This window comes from Acinonyx jubatus, chromosome A2, assembly GCF_027475565.1.
Source record: "Acinonyx jubatus isolate Ajub_Pintada_27869175 chromosome A2, VMU_Ajub_asm_v1.0, whole genome shotgun sequence".
In the NCBI taxonomy this organism is placed as follows: Eukaryota; Metazoa; Chordata; class Mammalia; order Carnivora; family Felidae; genus Acinonyx; species Acinonyx jubatus.
The window spans coordinates 161,640,788-161,659,577 of record NC_069383.1 but is presented as its reverse complement, the minus strand read 5'-3'; the positions used below and the strand labels follow the sequence as shown (position 1 = coordinate 161,659,577).

The following is an 18,790-nucleotide window of genomic DNA, read 5'->3' as shown; positions in this document are numbered from 1 at the left end:
ACAGTGGGGTATTTCTCAGTAGAAACCTGAGACCGGGGGCGGGTGGAAAAGAAGACACCCGAGGCCACGCAAGGCAGGATTCGAACCTAAGACCAAAGCTTTGCCCCACCCTGGGTGGCAGTGAGCCTTGCCCAACAGCGGGGAGGAAGCAAGAGGCGTGCAACCCCACCTCTGTCTGCTCTTGGCCGTGTTCCCGGGGCCCTCCCCCGCCCCTCGTGCCTCATCTCTCCACACCTCTACAATTGGGGCCGGAAGAACTTCGGGTGCGATTTTAAATTTGCACGTGCCTTTATACTTGCGTGGCATTGAAATGCGACACAGCGGCCAGGGGCCCAGGCACAGGGGCGCCTCTTGGGTCACCCCCGGGCTCTTCTCGGCTGCTGCAAGCATCAGAAATCTGTTCAGGCATCAGGAATGTGCTCCAGGAAACACAAGCAGAACCTGAACCAAAACTGGTGAATAGGTCGCGGGGGGGGGGGGGGGGGGGCGGCGGGGGGGCGGGAGAGAAAGGTGGAGAAAGAGGCCGACAGAGAGGAGATGGGAGCCAGGCGGGCAACGCGGCCATATTTTGCCCACCACCAGCATGTGACCATGGGTGAATCACCCTTACCCCTGGGACCTCAGTTTCCATATCTGTAAAAGGGGAATTCTTTATATACTCAGGGCTGTCGTTCAGAATATTTCCTGAGCCCCGACTGAGGGCCAGGCACTGGTCCAGGCACTGGGACCGCGACAGCGAACATAAGAGGCAGAAAGCTCTGCCCCGGTCCAGCTCACGGCCTGGTGGGGGAGACAGAGCGAGTAAACCTACAGGGCTTTAAAGAGTGCAAAGTGCTCGGAAGAATATGAGGGCAGGGAAGGTTTCTGGAAGGGGCAGGAAGAGGGGAGGGAGGGCAGGTTGTAATTTTAAACAGGGCATTCAGGGAAGGTCTCGGAGAGGGTGACAGCTGAGCAGAGAGCTGAAGGACGGGAAGGAGGGAGCCATGGAGAGATGTGGAGAAAGAGCATCCCAGGTGGAGGGAAGCCTGTGCAAGGGCCCTTGCTGGGCAGGACTGAGTCTGGCATGCTGGAGGAACAGTAAGGAGGCTCGTGTGGCTGGAGCAGAGTGAGTGAGGGGGAGAGGGTCGTGCCAGTCTCCTTGTCCAGAGATCGAGGAGAAAGGGCATCACTCTGCTAGGATCATGGAAACAGTGACAAAGGTCCACTCTTCCTTCCCAGCCCCCTCAGTGGCAGAGGCTGTGAGCTGGCCCTTGATATTCATTCTGTTTTCTCCTTTAGAAATAGAATCTTCCCAGGGGCGCCCGGGGCGGGTGGGGGTGGGGGTGGGGGTGTTCGAGTCCTGCCTCAAGCCCTGCACTGTCAGCACAGCATAGAGCCTGCTTGGGATTCTGTCTCTCTCTCTCTTTTGGCCCCTTCCTTGCTCTCTCTCTCAAAATAAATAAATAAACTTAAGAAAGAAAGAAAGAAAGAAAGAAAGAAAGAAGAAAGAAAGAAAGAAAGAAAGAAAGAAAGAAAAAGAAAGAAAGAGAACCTTCCCCGCTAAAGACTATACTTCCCAGCCCCCCTTGCAGCTCAGCGTGACCATTTGGCTACAGAGTGGACGACAGGATATGAGCATAAATCACTCATGTAACTTCCAGGTTGTAACCTCAGCAGGGACGCACAGGCCCTCCTCCAGCCCTTCTCCCCTCCCGCCTCCGCCCTCTCGGCTGGGAGGTATTTGTGATGGCAGGAGCTGGAGCAGCCACTATGGTCCACAGATGGGAGTTCAGCTGAGGGGCTAGAGGAACAAGGTAAAAGAAGTCTGGTCCCTGGTGATTGTGGAGTCACCGCGGCAGCCTGGGATGATGCCGGGACAGTGAGGACGGGAACGGTGAGCTTCTCTTTCACTGGAAGCCACGGTCTTAACGGTTTCACAGACCGGGTCATGGAATCATGGCAACAACAGGTCTCTGATAATCAAAAGTTTTGCGCAGCGTCACCACCCATATTGCAGGCCCCGGACTTCCTCTCTTTCCCGCTAACCCTCCCCTGCTGCAAACTGCCCAGCGCCCCATCTCCGCCTCCTGATTTCCCCGGAAGTCCCCTGTGCGCGGCCCAGCCTTGCTGCAACCAAGCTGTAGCGTGCCAAACGGGCCACCATGTGGCCGGCCGCGGAACTGCCCTTCCCGGCTCCGGAAATCCTGCCCACTGCTCCCCCAAAAGCGGACCAGAGAGAGCCCGTGGCCTCGGCCGGGTCACGCAGCCGGGCCACCCTCTGCAAAGGAAGCAGATGGCTGAGCCTGGCCCACGGAGGGCTGTGGGGACGCACAGTCGGAGCGGCCACCCCTCCTCCCCCGGGACATCCCCGCATCCCACATGGATCGTTTCATTCCCCGGCTCTTTCCACAAAGCCTGAACGCGGGCTGTGTGCCGTGTCCTTCACCCGCCACCGGGGCTAGAGCGCGCTCTCTCCTGCCTCCAAGAGCTCGCAGGTTAGCGAGACGAGGCGCCCAGAAGAGGGCCGAGCTGGGCTGGGCGGGACTCGGGCTTGCCGGAGGAGGCGGTGCATCCGCTGAGGCAGGACGGGCGGAGGGCGAGAAGGCAGGGGGGCCCACGCGGAGGGAAGGGCGGGCCCCGAGCAGCGGCGGCTGCGGCGGCTGCGAGCCCCTGAGAGGCATCCAGAGGGAGTCAGGGCGGTCGGGGGAGCCGAGGGCGAGGGCGAGGATTCAGGGCAGCGCCGCAGGGAGATCAGATCTGCCTCTGGGGACGATCTCGGGGAGCAGGGCCGGGTCCCGGGGCCGCGCGTCCCCGCCGCATCCTCCTGCGCCCGGGCGCCAGCGGGAAGGGGAGCCGGGAGGGGGTACCTGGCGGCCAAAAGCCCAGCGGCTAATGAGCCCGGTGCGGCGCGGGCTATTTTTAGCAGCAGCGATGCGGGACGCCTAATCGCTCCGGCCGGCTCCCGCCAGGCTGCCATGGAAACGCTCGGCGCCGCCGCCGAGCGCGGATCCGGGCCGCGCGCGGCCTCCCGCTCGTCCCCCCCCCCCCCCCCCCGCCTCCGAGCCTTGGCCGCTCGGCTCTGCGCCCGGCCCGCCCCGCACGACGGCGGGGACCCGGGCGGCGGCCTCAGCTTGCCCCGTGCGCCCGTTGCACTCGTTTCATCCAGCGGCATTTGGCCGAGGAGGGTAAACGGTCGGCCTCGAGTCACACGGCTTGCTCGAGGTCGAGCTGGGACTTGAACCCAGGACGGCTGGCTGCGGAAGCTGAGCACTGATCCATGATTGGCCTACAGCGTGTATCTGAACCGGAATTTGGGGGGTTTGTGCTTGTCCGCGGAGGAGGGCCTCGTGAATGGTGGTCTCTGAGGGGGGGAGCCGGGGGGGGGGCGGGGGGGGACCTGGTCTCTACCACCCACCTTGCTTATGGGAAACAGAAGTGAGAGAGAGGCTTTGCTCCTACGGGGGACAAATGGGGGCATCGAGGCTGGGCCCCCAGCCGCAAGTTGCCCGATGCTGATGCCTGAAGCTGGGGTCTTTCACTTCCGGGGGATGGGGGGGGAGAGAGAGAGAGAGCTATTGTGCAGGGCTGATGTCACGGGGATGCCCACCCCTGTTTCCCACAGTGGGACCCAGCAGGGAGGGAAGAACAAAGTCCCACCTGGGCCAAGAGGTGGGGAGGCCAGCAGGGCGTCAGAGTGGTCTGTAACATTGGATAGCTCGGGGGCGCCTGGTCGACTCAGTCGGTGAAGTGTCCGACTTCAGCTCAGGTCATGATCTCACGGTTCACGAGTTCGAGCCCTGCATCCCGCTCTGTGCTGACAGCTCGGAGCCTGGGGCCTGCTTCGGATGCTGTGTCTCCCTCTCTCTCTGCCCCTCCCCCGTTCAGGCTCTCTCACTCTCTCTCTCTCTCTGTCTCTCTCAAAATTAAATACACATTTAAAAAAAACATTGGCGATTTTGTTCCACGTGGCCTTTGTTTTGCATTGGTTTGAACTCTTGAGACTATGACTTCAAATAGTATTTATCTCCCTCACCGGCCCTGTTGGCGCCTCTGATCCTGGCCTGGTGATAAGCGCCAAGGTTGCTCAGTCCCCCGCCTGGCCCACGGTAAGTCCTCCAGGACCGTGGCCGTCACTAGCTAACATTTTCAGAGAGCCACGTGCCACACTCAACGGCGGGATCTCATGTGACCCGGAGCGCTGGTGATTATTCACTCTTGTTGAATATTCAGCCTGGTGCCCTGGGACCTGGGGCCTTGGTGGACCCACCTACACGCCCCCCCCCCCCCCCAGGTATTTTTATCAATCCCGATCCGTGGACGGGAGGGCGGGACAGAAGGAGCATCCTGACCCTGGTGTGCAGTTGGCCTGAGCTGGAAATCCCACCTCTTCGTCCCCATCCTGCCTGCCCCTCCTGCCCCCTGCCACCCACAGTTTCCCGAGCCATGAGGAGCATGCTCCCTGGGAGGAGGTGCTGGGAGGCTGGGGGTGCAGAGGGGGACACAGAGCCCCTTGAATTTGCCCCCACCGTTCCCCGGTCACCCCAGCGGCAGGAAGGGTGGGGTGGGGGGAGGCCAAGGTCACCATGCCCCTCCCCCAGCCTGGCTCTAATTAGCCGTGAAATGAATTAAACATGAGGCCAGGGGTCTGGGGGTGTTATGAAATTGAGGGGCGGGGGTGAGAGAGAGAGAGAGAGAGACAGGAGGACCTAAGTCTTCCCACCTGCATTTTGGATCTTTCGTGGCCAGAGAAAGCCTGGGGGGTTGGCCGGCTGTCCCTCAGGGGTCACCTTGCCCCGCTTGGCACTGTTTAATTCCCTTGCCCCAAGGAAATGGTGAGATTCCCCCCCAACCCCACCCCGGCAGCCAGCTGACCAGAAACAGGCCCAGAGAGGGAGGTGGAGAAGAGACAGGGAAGGGGGCGGAGCCTCGGTGTCCCCGTGGGTCCCACCCTCCTCCCCCCTTCTTGCCCCCCCACCCCCCCCACCCCCGCTCCTCCTCCCATAACACTATTGCTGCCTTTGTAACCTTGCCCTTCCAGATCCACTCCCCCTCTGACAATGGCACTATCTCCATCTCCACCCTGAGGACCGGCTGTGTGACCTCAGCAAGGCCGGTTTGCCTCTCAGCGCCTCAGTTTCCCCATCTGCACAACGGGGGAGGGGCCGTGGACCCCGGAGGCGACTCCTGTCACCAGCGTCAGAGTTGAGTCACCTTGTCACCTTGTCCCCCGCCCCCCTGGTGTGTGACTTAGGTTGGTTCTCCCCAGCCTCAGTGTCATGCCCTGTGAGATGGAGAGATAACGGTGCTTGAAGGAGGGAGACGAAGGACAAGCGGGGGGCCCCTCTCCCCACAGACTCCAAGAGCCACGGGTGCCCCCCTCCCCCACTACTGATATCCTACCCGCCCGAGGGGTCAGGCTGGGCGGAAGACAGGGTGCCCACGGTGGGGTGGGTGAAGCCTCAGTGTGGGGTTCACAAAGAAAGCCTCCTGCAGGCAGACTTGCGCCCTGAGTTTTGAAGACCGAGGAGGACGCACACGCCAGAAGGAAAGGCATTCCTTGTGGAGGTGAATGCTTGGAGGCAGAAAGAGAAAAAAAAAGTCACAAAGTCTGGTCTCAGCTGGAACCCAGAGTGGCTCCCTCTGGACAGAGCAGCCTGGTGGGGCTTTGCAGGACAAGATCTCAAGTCAGAACCCACCCTGATGCAGACAGCGGGGCTCAGGAACGCAGATCCTAGAGTCCGAGAAGCACTTGCAAAGTGGGGGGTCATGAGAGCTGGCACCCCCAGAGCTACTGTTAGGACAAGAAGAGCTGAGCCAACTGTGTAAACACTCAGCGCATACTCAAGTACTCACAGGGCGGCTGCTGTTACTACGGTTCCAACCAGGACCACGCAGATCATTTTTTAACAGTTATATATTCATTTCAATGTATATCCTCCCAAATTTATGGACACCATCTACTCCGCTCAAAAAAATATATATCTGGGTTTCCACGGTAGGATATAAAGGTGCATTTTTAAAATAAATATATTTTGTTGGAAAAGAATGGGGAGGAGGTTTGGGGGGGGGGGCGGGAAATGATGGAGCGAAGGAGGGAAGCCCGGAGTCTGGGAAAGACTCGGGTAGTGGATTTCTCAGCCTGCTCCTGGGCCCCGTAATTAATCCTGAGGGGCTCATTAAGTTCCGGCTTCCGCTCCAGCCACTCAGCGGCCTCCCTCCCGGTCTCCCCTCTCCCCCAGGGAGGCCCAGCCTGGCCTGCCCCTGCCAGGGCCTCTCTCCTTCGGTGCGGCTGGGCCCCCAGATCCCTGGGCTTAATCATGGAGAATTAAGGTTTAATCAGAAGCCTTTACGGCGGGGAGGGGAGGCTGTGCAGAGGCAGGGCCTCCCAGGTGCCGCAGAACCCGGAATAGGGCGAGGCAAGCGAGGCAGGGTGGAGCCGGTGCGGGGTGAGTGCCTGTCAATACTTAGCACTTTGATACTTTGTTCATTGTAGATGTTTTTGCATTCATTGGGAGTAGTTTTCACTTTTTATCTCTTCGTTGTGCTTTTTAAATGTGCTATCAAAATAGTACTTATCCAGACGGCTGACTTTGGCGTCACCTCTTAAGTTGTGTGGAGAGTCCGTGGTGCCTCTCTGGCCTCACCTTATCCGGGTCCTGATAGCTGCGAGGAGGCTGGAGCTCCTAAGTAAGCATCCTGAGGCCAGAAGCTGTCAGAGGACGGATGGTCTATTACTGGACTGATTTATTTTTATTTTTTTTTTAACTTTTTAAATCTTTATTTATTTATTTATTTTAAATTTTTTTTTTTTTTTTTAAATTTTTGAAGGAGAGAGAGACAAGCGCATGAGCGGGGAAGGAGCAGAGAGAGAGGGAGACACAGAATTTGAAGCAGGCTCCAGGCTCTAAGCTGTCAGCACAGAGCCCGACGCGGGGCTCGAACTCACGCACCGTGAGATCACGACCCGAGCTGAAGTTGGCCACTTAACCAACTGAGCCACCCAGGGGCCCCTGGACTGATTTTATAGCTGGGAAACAGGCCCAGAAGGGCAAGTCACGGGCCTCGGGTTACTTGGCTAAAAGAACGCAGAGGCGGGATTTGAACCCTCGACGGCCTTCCGGGGCTCCCACCTTCCTTGGGATAAAAGCCCGAATCCTGTGGCCCCCAGGGCCCCCGCAGGACCTACCTCCAAGGGCAATGAGATCAAAGGAGGTCGGGGACCTGACTCGGGTGCTTACGGCCGCCCCCTAGTGGCTGCTTCCGGGAAGAGGACCCCACCTTGTACGGGTGGGGGAGGAGGGAACCCGAGCAGAGGGGACCGCGCTGGTCCACGCGGGCGATGGAACCGTACTCCCTGATCCCATACTGTCCAGTGTGGGAGCCACTGGCCTTTCAAATGTGACTAGTGCAAATCGACATGTTCTCCAAGCAGAAAACACACATCAGGTGCTAAAGACTTGGTGGGAAAAGAATGTTAAGATAGGTCATTAACAATTGTTTATATCGATTGCATGTTAAACTGACGTTTTGGCTGTATTGAGTTAAAGAAAACAGATCAAAATTGGGGCGCCCGGGTGGCTCAGTCAGTTAAGCGTCCGACTTGGGCTTAGGTCATGATCTCATGGTCTGTGAGTTCAAGCCCCACGTCGGGCTCTGTGCTGACAGCTCAGGGCCTGGAGCCCGCTTCCGATTCTGTGTCTCCCTCTCTCTCTGGCCCTCCCCCCTCTCAAAAGTAAATAATAAAAATTTTTTTAAAAAAGATATCAAAATTCATTTCACCTGTTTCTTTTCACTTTTTTTTTCCTCTTGTGGCTACCGGAAAGTTTAAAAACATTTGTTGTGGTTTATTGATTTTTGAGAGACGACAGAGAGAAAGCATGAGCGGGAGAGGGGCAGAGAGAGAGGGAGACACAGAATCCCAAGCAGGCTCCAAGCTGTCACCACAGAGCCCAACGCAGGGCTCGAACCCTGAACCGTGAGATCATGACCTGAGCCGCAGCCGGACCCTCAACCGACTGCGCCACCCAGGCGCCCCGACCAGAAAGTTCTAAATTACATCCGTGGCTTCCATGATCTTTCTACCATTTAAATGCCTTTCTACTAGGCATTTAAATTCTAATGCAGCGGCCTTTTCACTCACTGCCCACCAGGGGATGCTGTGTCCTTGCAGTGGGGTGGGGCAATCTGGAATCTAAAGGAAAAGGAAGTAGTAACTCAGACAGTTGCTCCTTTGTGGTCGTTGCCTTGGATCAGTTCTTACAACCCAGATCTATGTTTGCCATCTGCCATGGCTCACCATCTAAGGGGGGGCAGAGCCACCTGTGGGTAAGGATTCTGCCTCCCACCCTGACTCTGGTTTATTCGGCCAGGGTCAGGGGGAAGAATTAGGCCTCCAGAGTCGACTCACAGATTCTGCAGCATTTATTGTAGAACCACTGCGTGCTCCGCTCTGTTAAGGTGATTCCTGCAACGAATCCTAAGCAAACTGAGGTTCAGAGAGGGAAAGTGGGTTGCCCAAAACAGCCCCACAGAGCCAGGCTTTGCACCCAGCTCCATCTGGCTCCAGTGTCTTCCGGGCCTCTCCCCCCAGCCAGCTGCCTCTCAACCTCTTAGAAACTCCTGAGAAATGTTGGGCAGGCATGATGGCGAGGGCACATTATCTGTCCACATCGGGCCAGCTCAGCGGGGCGGTCAATAATTAATTCTGAATTGTTCCCATTTATCACAGTGGCAGGAGCCAGAGCGCATGGAATCCTAATCCCAAGCCTCTGTGCCCCTTGGCCAGCTGGAGCCGGACACAGTGCTGACGGCAGGGGTCCCTCACTGAGCCTGGGAAGGGAGGGTGTTCCCGGCTCCCCACTCCCTTACTAAATGCTGTGGGATCCAGCAGTGACCAGATGAGACCCCGTCCCAGCCTTTGTAGTGTCACAGGCTCGTGGGAAAAATACATACTGCATAAGTAATAATGTAAATAATTAATGCGACAAAGGAAAGAAACAGGATGGTGTGAGAATGCGAAACTGGGGGGACGTGACTTGTTTAGGGCCTCCTCAAGGAAGTGACATTGAGCCTGCAAGTCGGAAGATGAAAGGTGGTGAGAGGGGGCTGCGTACACAGGAACAGCACATGCAAAGGCCCTGTGGCTAGGAAGAGTTTCTCCCATGTGGGACCCAGCAACAGCAAGAGGCTGAGTGGGTCTGGAGGTCGGAGCACAGGGGTGAGGTCAGTGCCAAGTCGGGAGCCCTGTAGAGCCAGGTCTGGAGCCCTCAGGGTGAGGCCAGCAGCCTGCAGTGGGTACCAGGGGCCATCAGGGGAAGGGACAGGCAAGTTTCTCTCACGTTCTTGGGGACTGGCAGTAAGGCTGCTTCCACGCCAGGTGAGTCAGATGGTAGGCTGGGCAGCTGAGTCTGCTATTGTTTTGTTTCTTCTTACAACTGTTTCCCCCTTGGAGGATTCTTTCAAACCCAGTTGGGGGTGGGGGTGAGTCAGGATTTCTCTGCCAACAAACAGCCGATACCACGCGAGCAGCTCCTGGCCCAGGCACTCCTTCCCCGGGCAGGTGGGGAAACAGGCCCAGAGAAGGACAAGGATCCCCAAGGTCTTTCGGTGGAGGACTGTGGGCTTAGCCCAGAGGTGGGGGGTTCTGGGATCCCAGGAGCGGACTCCTCCCCGTAGCTTCGTGGGTCTTCTGCTGGCCCTGCAGTCTCATGAGAGCCAACAGGTGGTGTTTGGGCCACCACGCCGTCCCCAGCGTGCTGACGATCGGAGGTGTTCAATCAGTGACTGCGATTCACCAGCCCAGCAGCTTTGGAAAATGCCCCCGAGGTCATGCTCAGGGCATGCGGGAGGTTCCTTTCGGATAGGGGGTGTGAGAGACAGAGAGAGATAAGCAGCCAGAGATGTGGGGAGAAAGAGAGGCAGAGAGACAAAGATAGAGACGAACGGAGAGACCCAGGTAGAGATCTTGGAGGGAGGCAGAGATAAAGAGACACAGTGGGGGGAAAAAAAAGAGAAAAGAGAAAAAGGAAAGAAGGGGGAAAAAGAAAAGAAAAAAAGAGAAAGAAAAAAAGAAAAAAAGCAGTGAAATGAGACACAGAGACAGATGGATGGATGGATGGATGGATGGATGGATGGATGGAAAGTGTGTGTGTGTATCAGGACCACCACTCACCTGAATAGGAGACATTGTGTGAATTGTAAAAAAGTATCCCCTTCCTGGGGCCCTCTCAGCCCTCAGCTGGGTGCTTTTGTGCAGTGAACAACCTGTCCCGCCGTCTGTGGCAGCTGGAGCAGGGTCTGTCTTGGTCTCTCTAGCAGCCAGCACGGGGCCAGGCACACGGAGTACGCTCAGTACGTGCCCGGTGAACAAAGGAACAGACTCAGCGAATGCCAAGACCTGGCTGGGCGTCGCGGAGGGAGTGGGGCCGAGAACCAGCTCTGGGAGTCTGCACGCCGGCAGGTTCTGGCTGGGCGACTGATGCCTCCTCTGGGAACCGCCTGGATTTACTCGCCGCCCCGGAACCCCCTCCCCGGCCCCCGGAACTCTGGGAGCACAAACCAAGCGGGCAGCCGGGGCGGGAGGTGGCCCCGCCCTGGGACGCGCTGGGCCCCCGCGGGAGGTGGTGGCTGCCAAGTCTCACTCGAAACTCCTTGCCGCCCAGACTTGCTCCTGGGGTGGAGCCGGGAGCCTGAGAGGCCCCGGGGCGGGGGTGGGGGGAGGGACCAGGCCTCCCCTCTTTTCACAGCCCAGAGAGGGGTGACCCGGGCGACCTGGTTGGGGTCAGCCAGAATAGGAGTCGAGGGAAAGGGTGTTCCTGGGGAGGGCAGAGCTTGCACGGTCCTGGAGGGGAGGCCGAGACAGGCACTCCCGGGCAGAAGCCCCAAGACCAAGTTAGGGGACTTGAACTTGACCTTGTTTTCACGTGATCTTTTATTCATACACTCGCGAAGAGGGCCCTTCTCTGCCCGGTCCCAACCTGCTGATGTGATCCCGGGGCCCCAGGCAGGATCTGTCAGGCTGGGAGGAGGGAGACACCCCCTAGTTCCACGCACGAAGCCCAGCCCAGTGGGATTGGAGGCTGCAGGACCCGGAGGCCGACTGGGAGCACGGCAGAGCGCTCACAGCGGTGGGGCATTCGTGCGAGGACCTTGAGAGTGTAGGAGCGTGCCAGGTGGAACAGACCAGAAAGGGCATTCTGGGCACAGAGTGTGCACATGCAAAGGTCTGGAGCCGTGTCATTCCCAGGCAGGTGCCAGAACTGTGCCCGAGTGGGCAGTGACCCTACAGGCCTCAAGGGGTCAGGGCTGGACCAGAGAGAGACCTGGGGTAACAGAAGCCCAGAGGGAAACGGAGACTCTTCGTGGAGGATCAGAAATGACCGCACGAACAAGGGGGCATTGTAGCTGGGCTTTGCAGGATGACTAGGAGTTTGCCAAACAGAGAAGGCAGGGCATGCCAGCTGGAGGGGGGCGGAATTCAAAGGCCATGCTGACGGAGTAGCAGGAGAAAGGAGGACCCGAGGGGTAGAATCAGGCGGTGCCAGGTTTCTCCAGATCCAAGGTCGCGGTGGCCACTCAAGGGCAAACCACACCGTAGGATGATTTCACGGAGCTCTGCCAGCCTTGCCAGGCCTGGAGCCTCCTCAGAGTCCTGCCGGCTCCAGCCACTGTCCCCTCTCCTTCCTGGGTCACAGGCTCTGTCCATTTTAGTCCGTGACGACATGCGGTGGGGGCACCGCTTTCTGCATGTGGCTCTGGGACCTCAGGCCAGGCTTGTGCCTCCCTGCAGCTCTGCTTCCCCATCTGGAAAACGGGAACACGGGAGCTGCTTCTGTGGCTCTTTGCATTCGCCTCAGGACTGGGAGGCATCCAACAACCCAAGTGACGAAGGAAGAAAAGTGGTAACAGGAAGAAAGGGAAGGAGGGGGAGAGACGGGAGACGGGAGGGGAGGAAGGGAGGAAGGGGGAAGGGAGAGGCTTTGAACCCCTCCCCCAGGCGACCGCCACGGCCAGGTCCAGCATTACTATCTCAGAACACGCCTGAGCTGTCGAGGCTTAAGAAATGGGTGGTGATTTGCATGTGATTTGCATAGTGTTTGTTAAATGTCAAAACGGCCTGAAACGCTCCCTCCACCCCCCCGCCCCCACCTTCAGTCAAGAAGCAGGTAACCCTCCCCTTCCTCCATCAGGGACCTCCGCCTGGGCTGGGACCCCTCCGTTCAGGGGCTGCTGGGGCAGCCGCCCCGAGAAGGATGACCTCGGACACCCCATCTGTAAAACAGGCCATAATCCCAGCCGCCACCACGCGGTGGTCCGTCTCCAGTAAGTCGAGGCCGGCCGAGGATGGGGCACCGACTGGGGCACGCAGTGGAGGCCGACGAGTGGAGCTGGGTGGTCCCCAAGAGCCCCCTCCCTTCCTGTCCAGCTGGGGCCCAGCCTTCTACCCAGAGGGTCCTGTCCCCAGAGTTCCCACACCACGTCGCCTGGGATGCCCCCGTGATCACCACCTGTGCCTCATGGCTCTACGCGGCCCAGCACCCCCCAACCCCACCCATTCAACCAGACCCCTTCAGACCCAACGGGGAGACCCCGTGTAAGGAACAAGGCAGTGGGATTCAGGGGAAGGAGGACACCGCCGAGGGAGTGGGCACCCTTGCGGGGGTGAGAGGGCTGGGGTCCCCCCAGTCTCCACCTGTAGCCATTTGAGATTTCGCCAGTAACTGGCTGCACCCTCGGGCCCCCACGCAAAGGCTGTTCGCAGTACAGGGGGCTTGGGGTGGGCCCCAAGGAGGACAGAGTGCTCACTGACTGGTGAGAAGGGAATCCGAGAAGACGTCCCGGAGGAGGCTGCAATCTCAGGTGAGCTGGAGTGGCCGAGAGGAGCACGAAAGGTGCTTCAGGCAGGGGGCACAGCTTGGGCAAAGGTGTGGCCGAGAGAACGTCCAAGGTGAAGGGATGACGTCCTCGCGCGCCTCGCCTCTCCCCTCTGTGCGTCTCTTCGGATCATACCCTCTGGCTGCACACGGGAGCCTTCCAAGATGGCACCGGGGGTCCCACTGCAGACTGCACACTGGAGGCCCCGCACACTGGAGGCCCCCAGCGGGGAGCCACGGCCTCGGGGTCACACAGGCTCCTTCCCGCTGCCTGGGCTGGAGTAGCAACATCCCAGGTGGGCGTCAGGGACGGGGCTCCCCCTGGGTGTGATCAGGTATGTCTGGGGCAGCAGGCATCAGCTGGTCAGGCCGGGACGTCACAGCCCGGAACTTGCAACAGCAGCACGGAGGGAACAGAACAATTTCAATCCAGGCCCGTGGAAAGGTGAAACACCAGCTGTCTGTCCAGTTTTCCTTCTTCCCTTTCTCTAACATTCCTCGACTTGGGCGGGTGACACATGTAGCCATCTCCTTCCCGCTGGCCCCGGTGCCTACCGGGAGGCGGGGACACAGGGATGGCAGGAGCCTGGCTGTTTGGAGCCCCCTGGTGACCGTCTCAAGAATTGCAGGCAAAGTGCAATTCAACCGACCCTCTCGACCAGACCCCACTCTTGCCTCCTAAGAAGCCCAGCGTGGAGTGCTTTGCCCGAGGTCACACAGCAAGTCGGGGCAACATCATTCCTGCTAGCTAGGGGCAACAGATGTTGGTCTACTGGTAAGTGAGAGAGTAAGGCCCACATCCTTACCCAGGGGGCAAAAATCATGAGGGTGTGCCGTGGGGTGATAGTCAACAGAAGGGAGTCCCTTCTCTCTGGGCCTCAGTTTCCACATCTGTGGTCTCTACACTCTACAGTGTCCTTTCTGTAGTAGGGACAGAGGCATCTGGCTGGCTTAGTCGGTACAGCGACTCTTAATCTCAGAGTTGTGAGTTTGAGTCCCACATGGGGTGTAGAGGTTACTTAAGAAAAAAAAAAATCTTTTGGACGCCTGGGCGGCTCGGTCAGTTAAGTGGCTGACTCTTGGTTTGGCTCAGGTCACGATCTCACGGTTTTGTGAGTTCGAGCCCCGCATCCGGCTCCGTGCTGACAGCGTGGAGCCTGCTTGGGATTCTCTCTCTGCCTCTTTCTCTGCCCCTCATACTGTCTCTCTCAAAATAAATAAGTAAACTTAAATAAATAAAAAAGCAAATCAATCTTTTTTTAAAAAAAGACACAGTACTGGAGATTTACCCAGAGTGAAGTCGGGGCTCCTGCCCCAACCTGCTCCCTCAGCCGTCACCTCCACCACGTCACGCCTCCACCTCCGCCAACTACCTGAAAGACGGGGACAGGAAGACACATGTGGCAGGCCAAATGCAGCCCTCATCTTGGCACTCACGGCCGTGATCTGCTCAACGTCCCGCCAACGCATCTTCAAGCACCCGCCCAGGACTCACCTCCCGCCCCCCACTTCCAGGCACTGCCAGGGCTCCGGGAAGATGTGCTAAGCAGCCCCTGAACAAATATTTGTTGAGGACCTACTATGTGCCGGGCACTGAACTGGGAACATGGCAGAGAGCAGGAGGGACAATAGAGTGTTCATCGAGTTTACAGCCTGGGGGAGGAGATGAGGTGAAAAAACTGATGCGACGTAAAGACGTCAGCTGCTGATAAGTGCTAGGGAGAGAGACAGAGCAGGGGTGGGGGTGGGCCCTATCAGCGGGATGCAATTTTAAACCGGGTCATCAGGGAAGACTGAACTGTGACGATACCCGAACTAAGGCCTGAAAGCACTGAGTAAGGGAGGAGGGCAGGTGGAAAGCATTCCAGGCGGATGGAACAGCCAGTGCAAAGGCCCGGAGGCAGGACCCTGCCTAGAGTGTTGGAAAAACAGTGAGTTGGCTCTCTCGTAGTTCAGTCTCCACCACTGCTTACCTGGACCTCTGCCCTGGTCCCCAGGTTTCTGCCCTCAACTCCCCCCCCCCCCCCAGTCTGTCCTCCCTGCAGTGGACACCAGAGGGCGCCTGAGTAGAGCCTCCTTTCCTCTGCCCACCGCCCTCCAGGGTTCCCATCTCCCTCACGGTAAAAACCCAAGTCCTCCGTGAGGTCCCCCAAGGTCCTCCATGATCTGCCTCCACCCCTCCATGGCCACCCCTCCTCCCTCTCTCCCCCTCGCTCACTCTGCTCCAGTCACATAGGCCTCCTCGCTGTTCCTCCAACACACCAAGCCTGGTCCTGCCCCAGAGCCTTTGCACGAACTGTGCCCTCTGCCCAAACTTTTCTTTGCCTGCATATCCACTTGATTCCCTCCCTCACCTCCATCAAGACTTTACTCAAACTGTCACCTCCTCAGTGAAGCTGTCCCTACAACCCTGTTTAAAATGACAACCCACAGGGGGCACCTGGGTGGCTCCGTTGGTTAGGCACCAGACTTCAGCTCAGGTCATGGTCTCACAGTTCGTGGGTTTGAGCCCCACACGGAGCTCTGCACTGAGAGTGTGGAGCCTGCTTGGGATTCTCTCTTTCCCTCGCTCTCTGCCCCTCCCCCACCTGCACTTTCTCTTTCTCTCTGTCTCAAAAATAAATACACTTAAAAAATAAAATAAAATAAAATAAAATAATAATAAAATAAAATTAAATTAAAATAAAATAAAAAATAAAAAAAATAAAATAACATAAAATAAAATAAAAACAATCCTTGGGGCACCTGGGTGGCCCAGTCAGTTAACCCTCTGACTCTTGATTTTGGCTCAGGTCGTGATCTCACGGCTCATGAGTTCAAACCCTGCGTTGGGCTCCACGCTATCCGCCCAGAGATTCTCTCCCTCCCTCTCCCTCTGCCGCTCACCACCCCTCTCAAAATACATAAAATAAACATGTAAAATGACAGCCCCCATCCCTCCACTCTCAAATCACCCCACCCCTGAGACCCTCCTTCCAGAGGACCTGGGGAAGGCGGCTGTCCCTGCAACCTGGAGCCTCCAGGACCGGCTTCTGAGGCTCCCGCTCTCAAAGCATCACCCCAGGCTTGCAGATCAAACCTCAAGGGCCAAACCCGGCAAGTGTGACCTCCGTAAACCACGGTTACACATCTGGCTTCAGTCCATCCCCTGCCCACACTTCCAAGCCCGCCTCTGCCCTGGGACCAACCCCTGCCCACGTCTACCACCTCCTTGTCCCTCTTGCCACACGGCAGCCTTCACCATCTCCCGGAGCCGCCCCAGGCCTCTCCATGTGCGTGCCTGTCCCAGATGCCCTTCTGCGCAGACCCCTCCTTGGGCAGAGACACCCCTTTGGGCACCCTTTTGGAAAACTCAGATGGCCGGGTCAGAGTGCTGGCAAGAAGCGTGTGGGCAGGACTGTGGGGGATGGCAGGGAAGGCAGAGAGACGCAGAGAGACAAGAGGGTCACACAGGCCCAAGCAGCAGAGACGGCCACGGACAGAGGGACGGAGACCGGAAGAGTGACCGGAAGTGAAACACACAGGGCCAGCGCCACCGAGAGAGGAAGGAGACTGGGGCGGAGGGACGGCAAGGAAGGCAGGGCAGGTCAGAGAGAGGGGGCAGAGCCAGAGAAGAGGCACCGCGAAGGGGGGCCAGGCCCCTGCGTGCCGGCCTCCCGCCTCCTGGCAGCTGCTTCCCACAGTAGCCGGCGCTCAGGCCCTGGAGAGGCCCTGCGCCCGCCTCCCGGCCCGGGGACCCCAGCCCCCGCTCCCCACCGGGGACCCCAGCCCGTGGCCCTCCCGCCTCCTTGCAGCCCCGCCCCGCGCCCCACCCGGGACCCCCGCCCCCGGTCCTCCCGCCTCCCCCCGCCCCGGGACCCCCGCCCCGCCACCTGGGGTCGCTGACGAGCAGCAGCACGGAGCCGTCCTGCAGGCGCACGTCGCGCACCGTCTGGTGGTCGTCCAGCCGCCGCGCGTTGTAGTAGAAGGTGCGCTTCCAGGAGCACACGCCCTGGCCCACGAGCTGCGCGCGCAGGTCGCTGAGCGTGTCCCGCGGCCGCACCGTGAGCGGCAGCAGCAGCGCCTCGTCCGCCAGGTGCACCTTGATGTGGTAGCGCTTCCAGCGCGACAGGCCCCGGCGCAGCCCCTCCATGGCGCGCGCCCGGCGCTCCGGCCCCGGCCCGGCCGCCCGCCCGCGCCCGCCCGCCCGTCCAGGCACGCCCGGCGAGCGGGCGGGGGCCCCGGAGGGCGGGACGCGGCGGCGGCGGCGGCGGCGGCGGCGGCGGCGCCCGGCCGGGGCCCCTCGCCGCCGCCCCCTCGCTCCGGCGGAGACGCGCCCCGGACACCTGCGCGCCAAGGGCGCCCCGAAAGGAGCGCGTCACGCAGATGAGTCTGGACACACGCGAGGCGTCGGCCCGAGGGGAGGGAAGGGAGCAAGAGGGGAGCCTGGCGGGCCATCTTAGACCGAGGCGAGGGTCAAGGGAGGCGTCTCTGAGCAGGCGGCGTCCGGACCGAGCCGTGAGGGACGAGGGGGGCGCGCCGGCCCTGGGAAGGGTCCTCCTGCGGGCGGAGGAGGGAGCGGCCAGTGCAAAGGCCCCGGGGCAGGGTCCCGACCGGTCCTGGAGGAACGGTGCGGAGGAGGCCTCTGGCTGGAGCGGTGGCGGGGCGGGGGCAGGAGGGAGGGAGGTTAAAAAGACAGGCGAGGGGGGAGGGGAGGAAGACTTGGGCCTTTACTCCCAGGGAGATGGGACCCCTGGAAGGCTGTGGGCATTGGAAGGAAGTGACTGGAGTTTACGCTTGTTACCCATTTATTCCCTTATTTCCTTCGAGACACATACAACAAGCACCTAGTCTGGGTGTGGGCTGGTCTGGGCAGTGCTGGGCAGCAGAGAAGTCTCAACCTAGGGTCCTGCCCTCGGAGGTCTCCCGGTTGGGGAGGTGGGGACATAGAGCAGGACACAGACACTCCCGGCCCTGTGCACTCAGGGCTTGAGAAGGAGGAGCTCCCAGGCTGGGAAAGGCCAGGAGGTGGGGATGGCTTCCCAGATGGGTGGGCATCGGAGCTTGGGCTTTGGCAGATGAGTAGGAGTTCAACGCTCCCACTAAGGAGGCACCTGCCCACGGTCACCAACTATTAGTTCAATGTGTGCCTAGTGGGGAGAAACGGGAGTCAAGACTTACGGCCAGTATCAACCACAAGGGGTTGTGAGCGGGGATCGCCTACCCCCAATTCCTTGCTTGTTCTCTCCCCCCCACCCCCCCCACCTTGCAATCCCTTTCTCAGGCCCAGCTGGCCTCTGCAGTCACACTGATCCAAGCGCCCTCTTCCCAAAAGCCTTCCCCGATTGCTGCCTGCCCCTACCCACTGTCATACCTGCCAGGACAGAACGGACCGGTTCTGGTATCCAGGATTCTGGCTTGACCTCAATGACGCTAAGTCTGTACTTAGAAGCCAGTTTCCCTGGGCTCCCTGGGAAGTCCTGCTCCAGCAGTGGCTGGGAGGGCGGGACGAAAGGGAGGGAGGAGGAGGAGGGAGGGAGGGAGAGAGGCTGAGGCCAGCAAAAGACAGAGTGTGGGCTCCAATCCTGACCCTGCCTCTTGGAAGTTCCTGAGGAAGGGACGTACCCTCCCTGGTCCTGGAGGTCCCCATCTATCCAGTGGGAATTGCTATGAGGATAAATTGCTGGGGGTGAAGTACTTAGAATATTCCTGAAGCATAGTCGCTCACTAATTGGCTATGCTGAGGGGGTAGTCACAGAGAAGTGTGATTTGACTCCTCCAAGAAAAGCAGATGAAAACAAAAATAGCAAACAGAAAAGTCACCTGCTCAGTGACAGATGGGGTTCCAGGTATAGGATTTAAAAAGAAAGAAAGAAAAAAAAAAAGCTTCTCTTAATTGTCACCTGGTGCGATCATCTCCCATTTTACAGATGAGTAAACTGAGGCCCAGAGAGGCTGCG

General features: G+C 59.1%; 1 protein-coding gene and 1 long non-coding RNA gene across 3 annotated transcripts; both read right to left on the bottom strand.

Moving 5' to 3' along the window:
• Positions 1 to 240: 240 nt before the first annotated feature.
• On the bottom strand, positions 241 to 2,970 carry LOC128314656 (uncharacterized). The gene is made up of 3 exons (XR_008296512.1): positions 2,847 to 2,970; positions 605 to 780; positions 241 to 380 (listed from the first exon to the last, which is right to left on the bottom strand). It is a non-coding gene; the product is annotated as an uncharacterized LOC128314656 (long non-coding RNA).
• An 11,158-nt stretch (positions 2,971 to 14,128) lies between these two features.
• Positions 14,129 to 17,025, bottom strand: TINCR (TINCR ubiquitin domain containing). Of its 2 annotated transcripts, XR_008296511.1 has the most exons (3): positions 16,724 to 17,025; positions 14,432 to 14,504; positions 14,133 to 14,224 (listed from the first exon to the last, which is right to left on the bottom strand). XR_008296511.1 is itself a non-coding variant. In XM_053217774.1 (2 exons), exons 1-2 carry the CDS (start codon positions 16,981 to 16,983, stop codon positions 14,221 to 14,223), a joined length of 264 nt encoding a protein of 87 aa, XP_053073749.1. In that variant the 5' UTR covers positions 16,984 to 17,025; the 3' UTR covers positions 14,129 to 14,220. The 2 variants fall into 2 exon arrangements, 1 of the variants encoding a protein (XP_053073749.1); XM_053217774.1 differs by lacking the exon at positions 14,432 to 14,504 and having other exon boundaries at positions 14,129 to 14,224.
• Between the last annotated feature and the right edge of the window lie 1,765 nt (positions 17,026 to 18,790).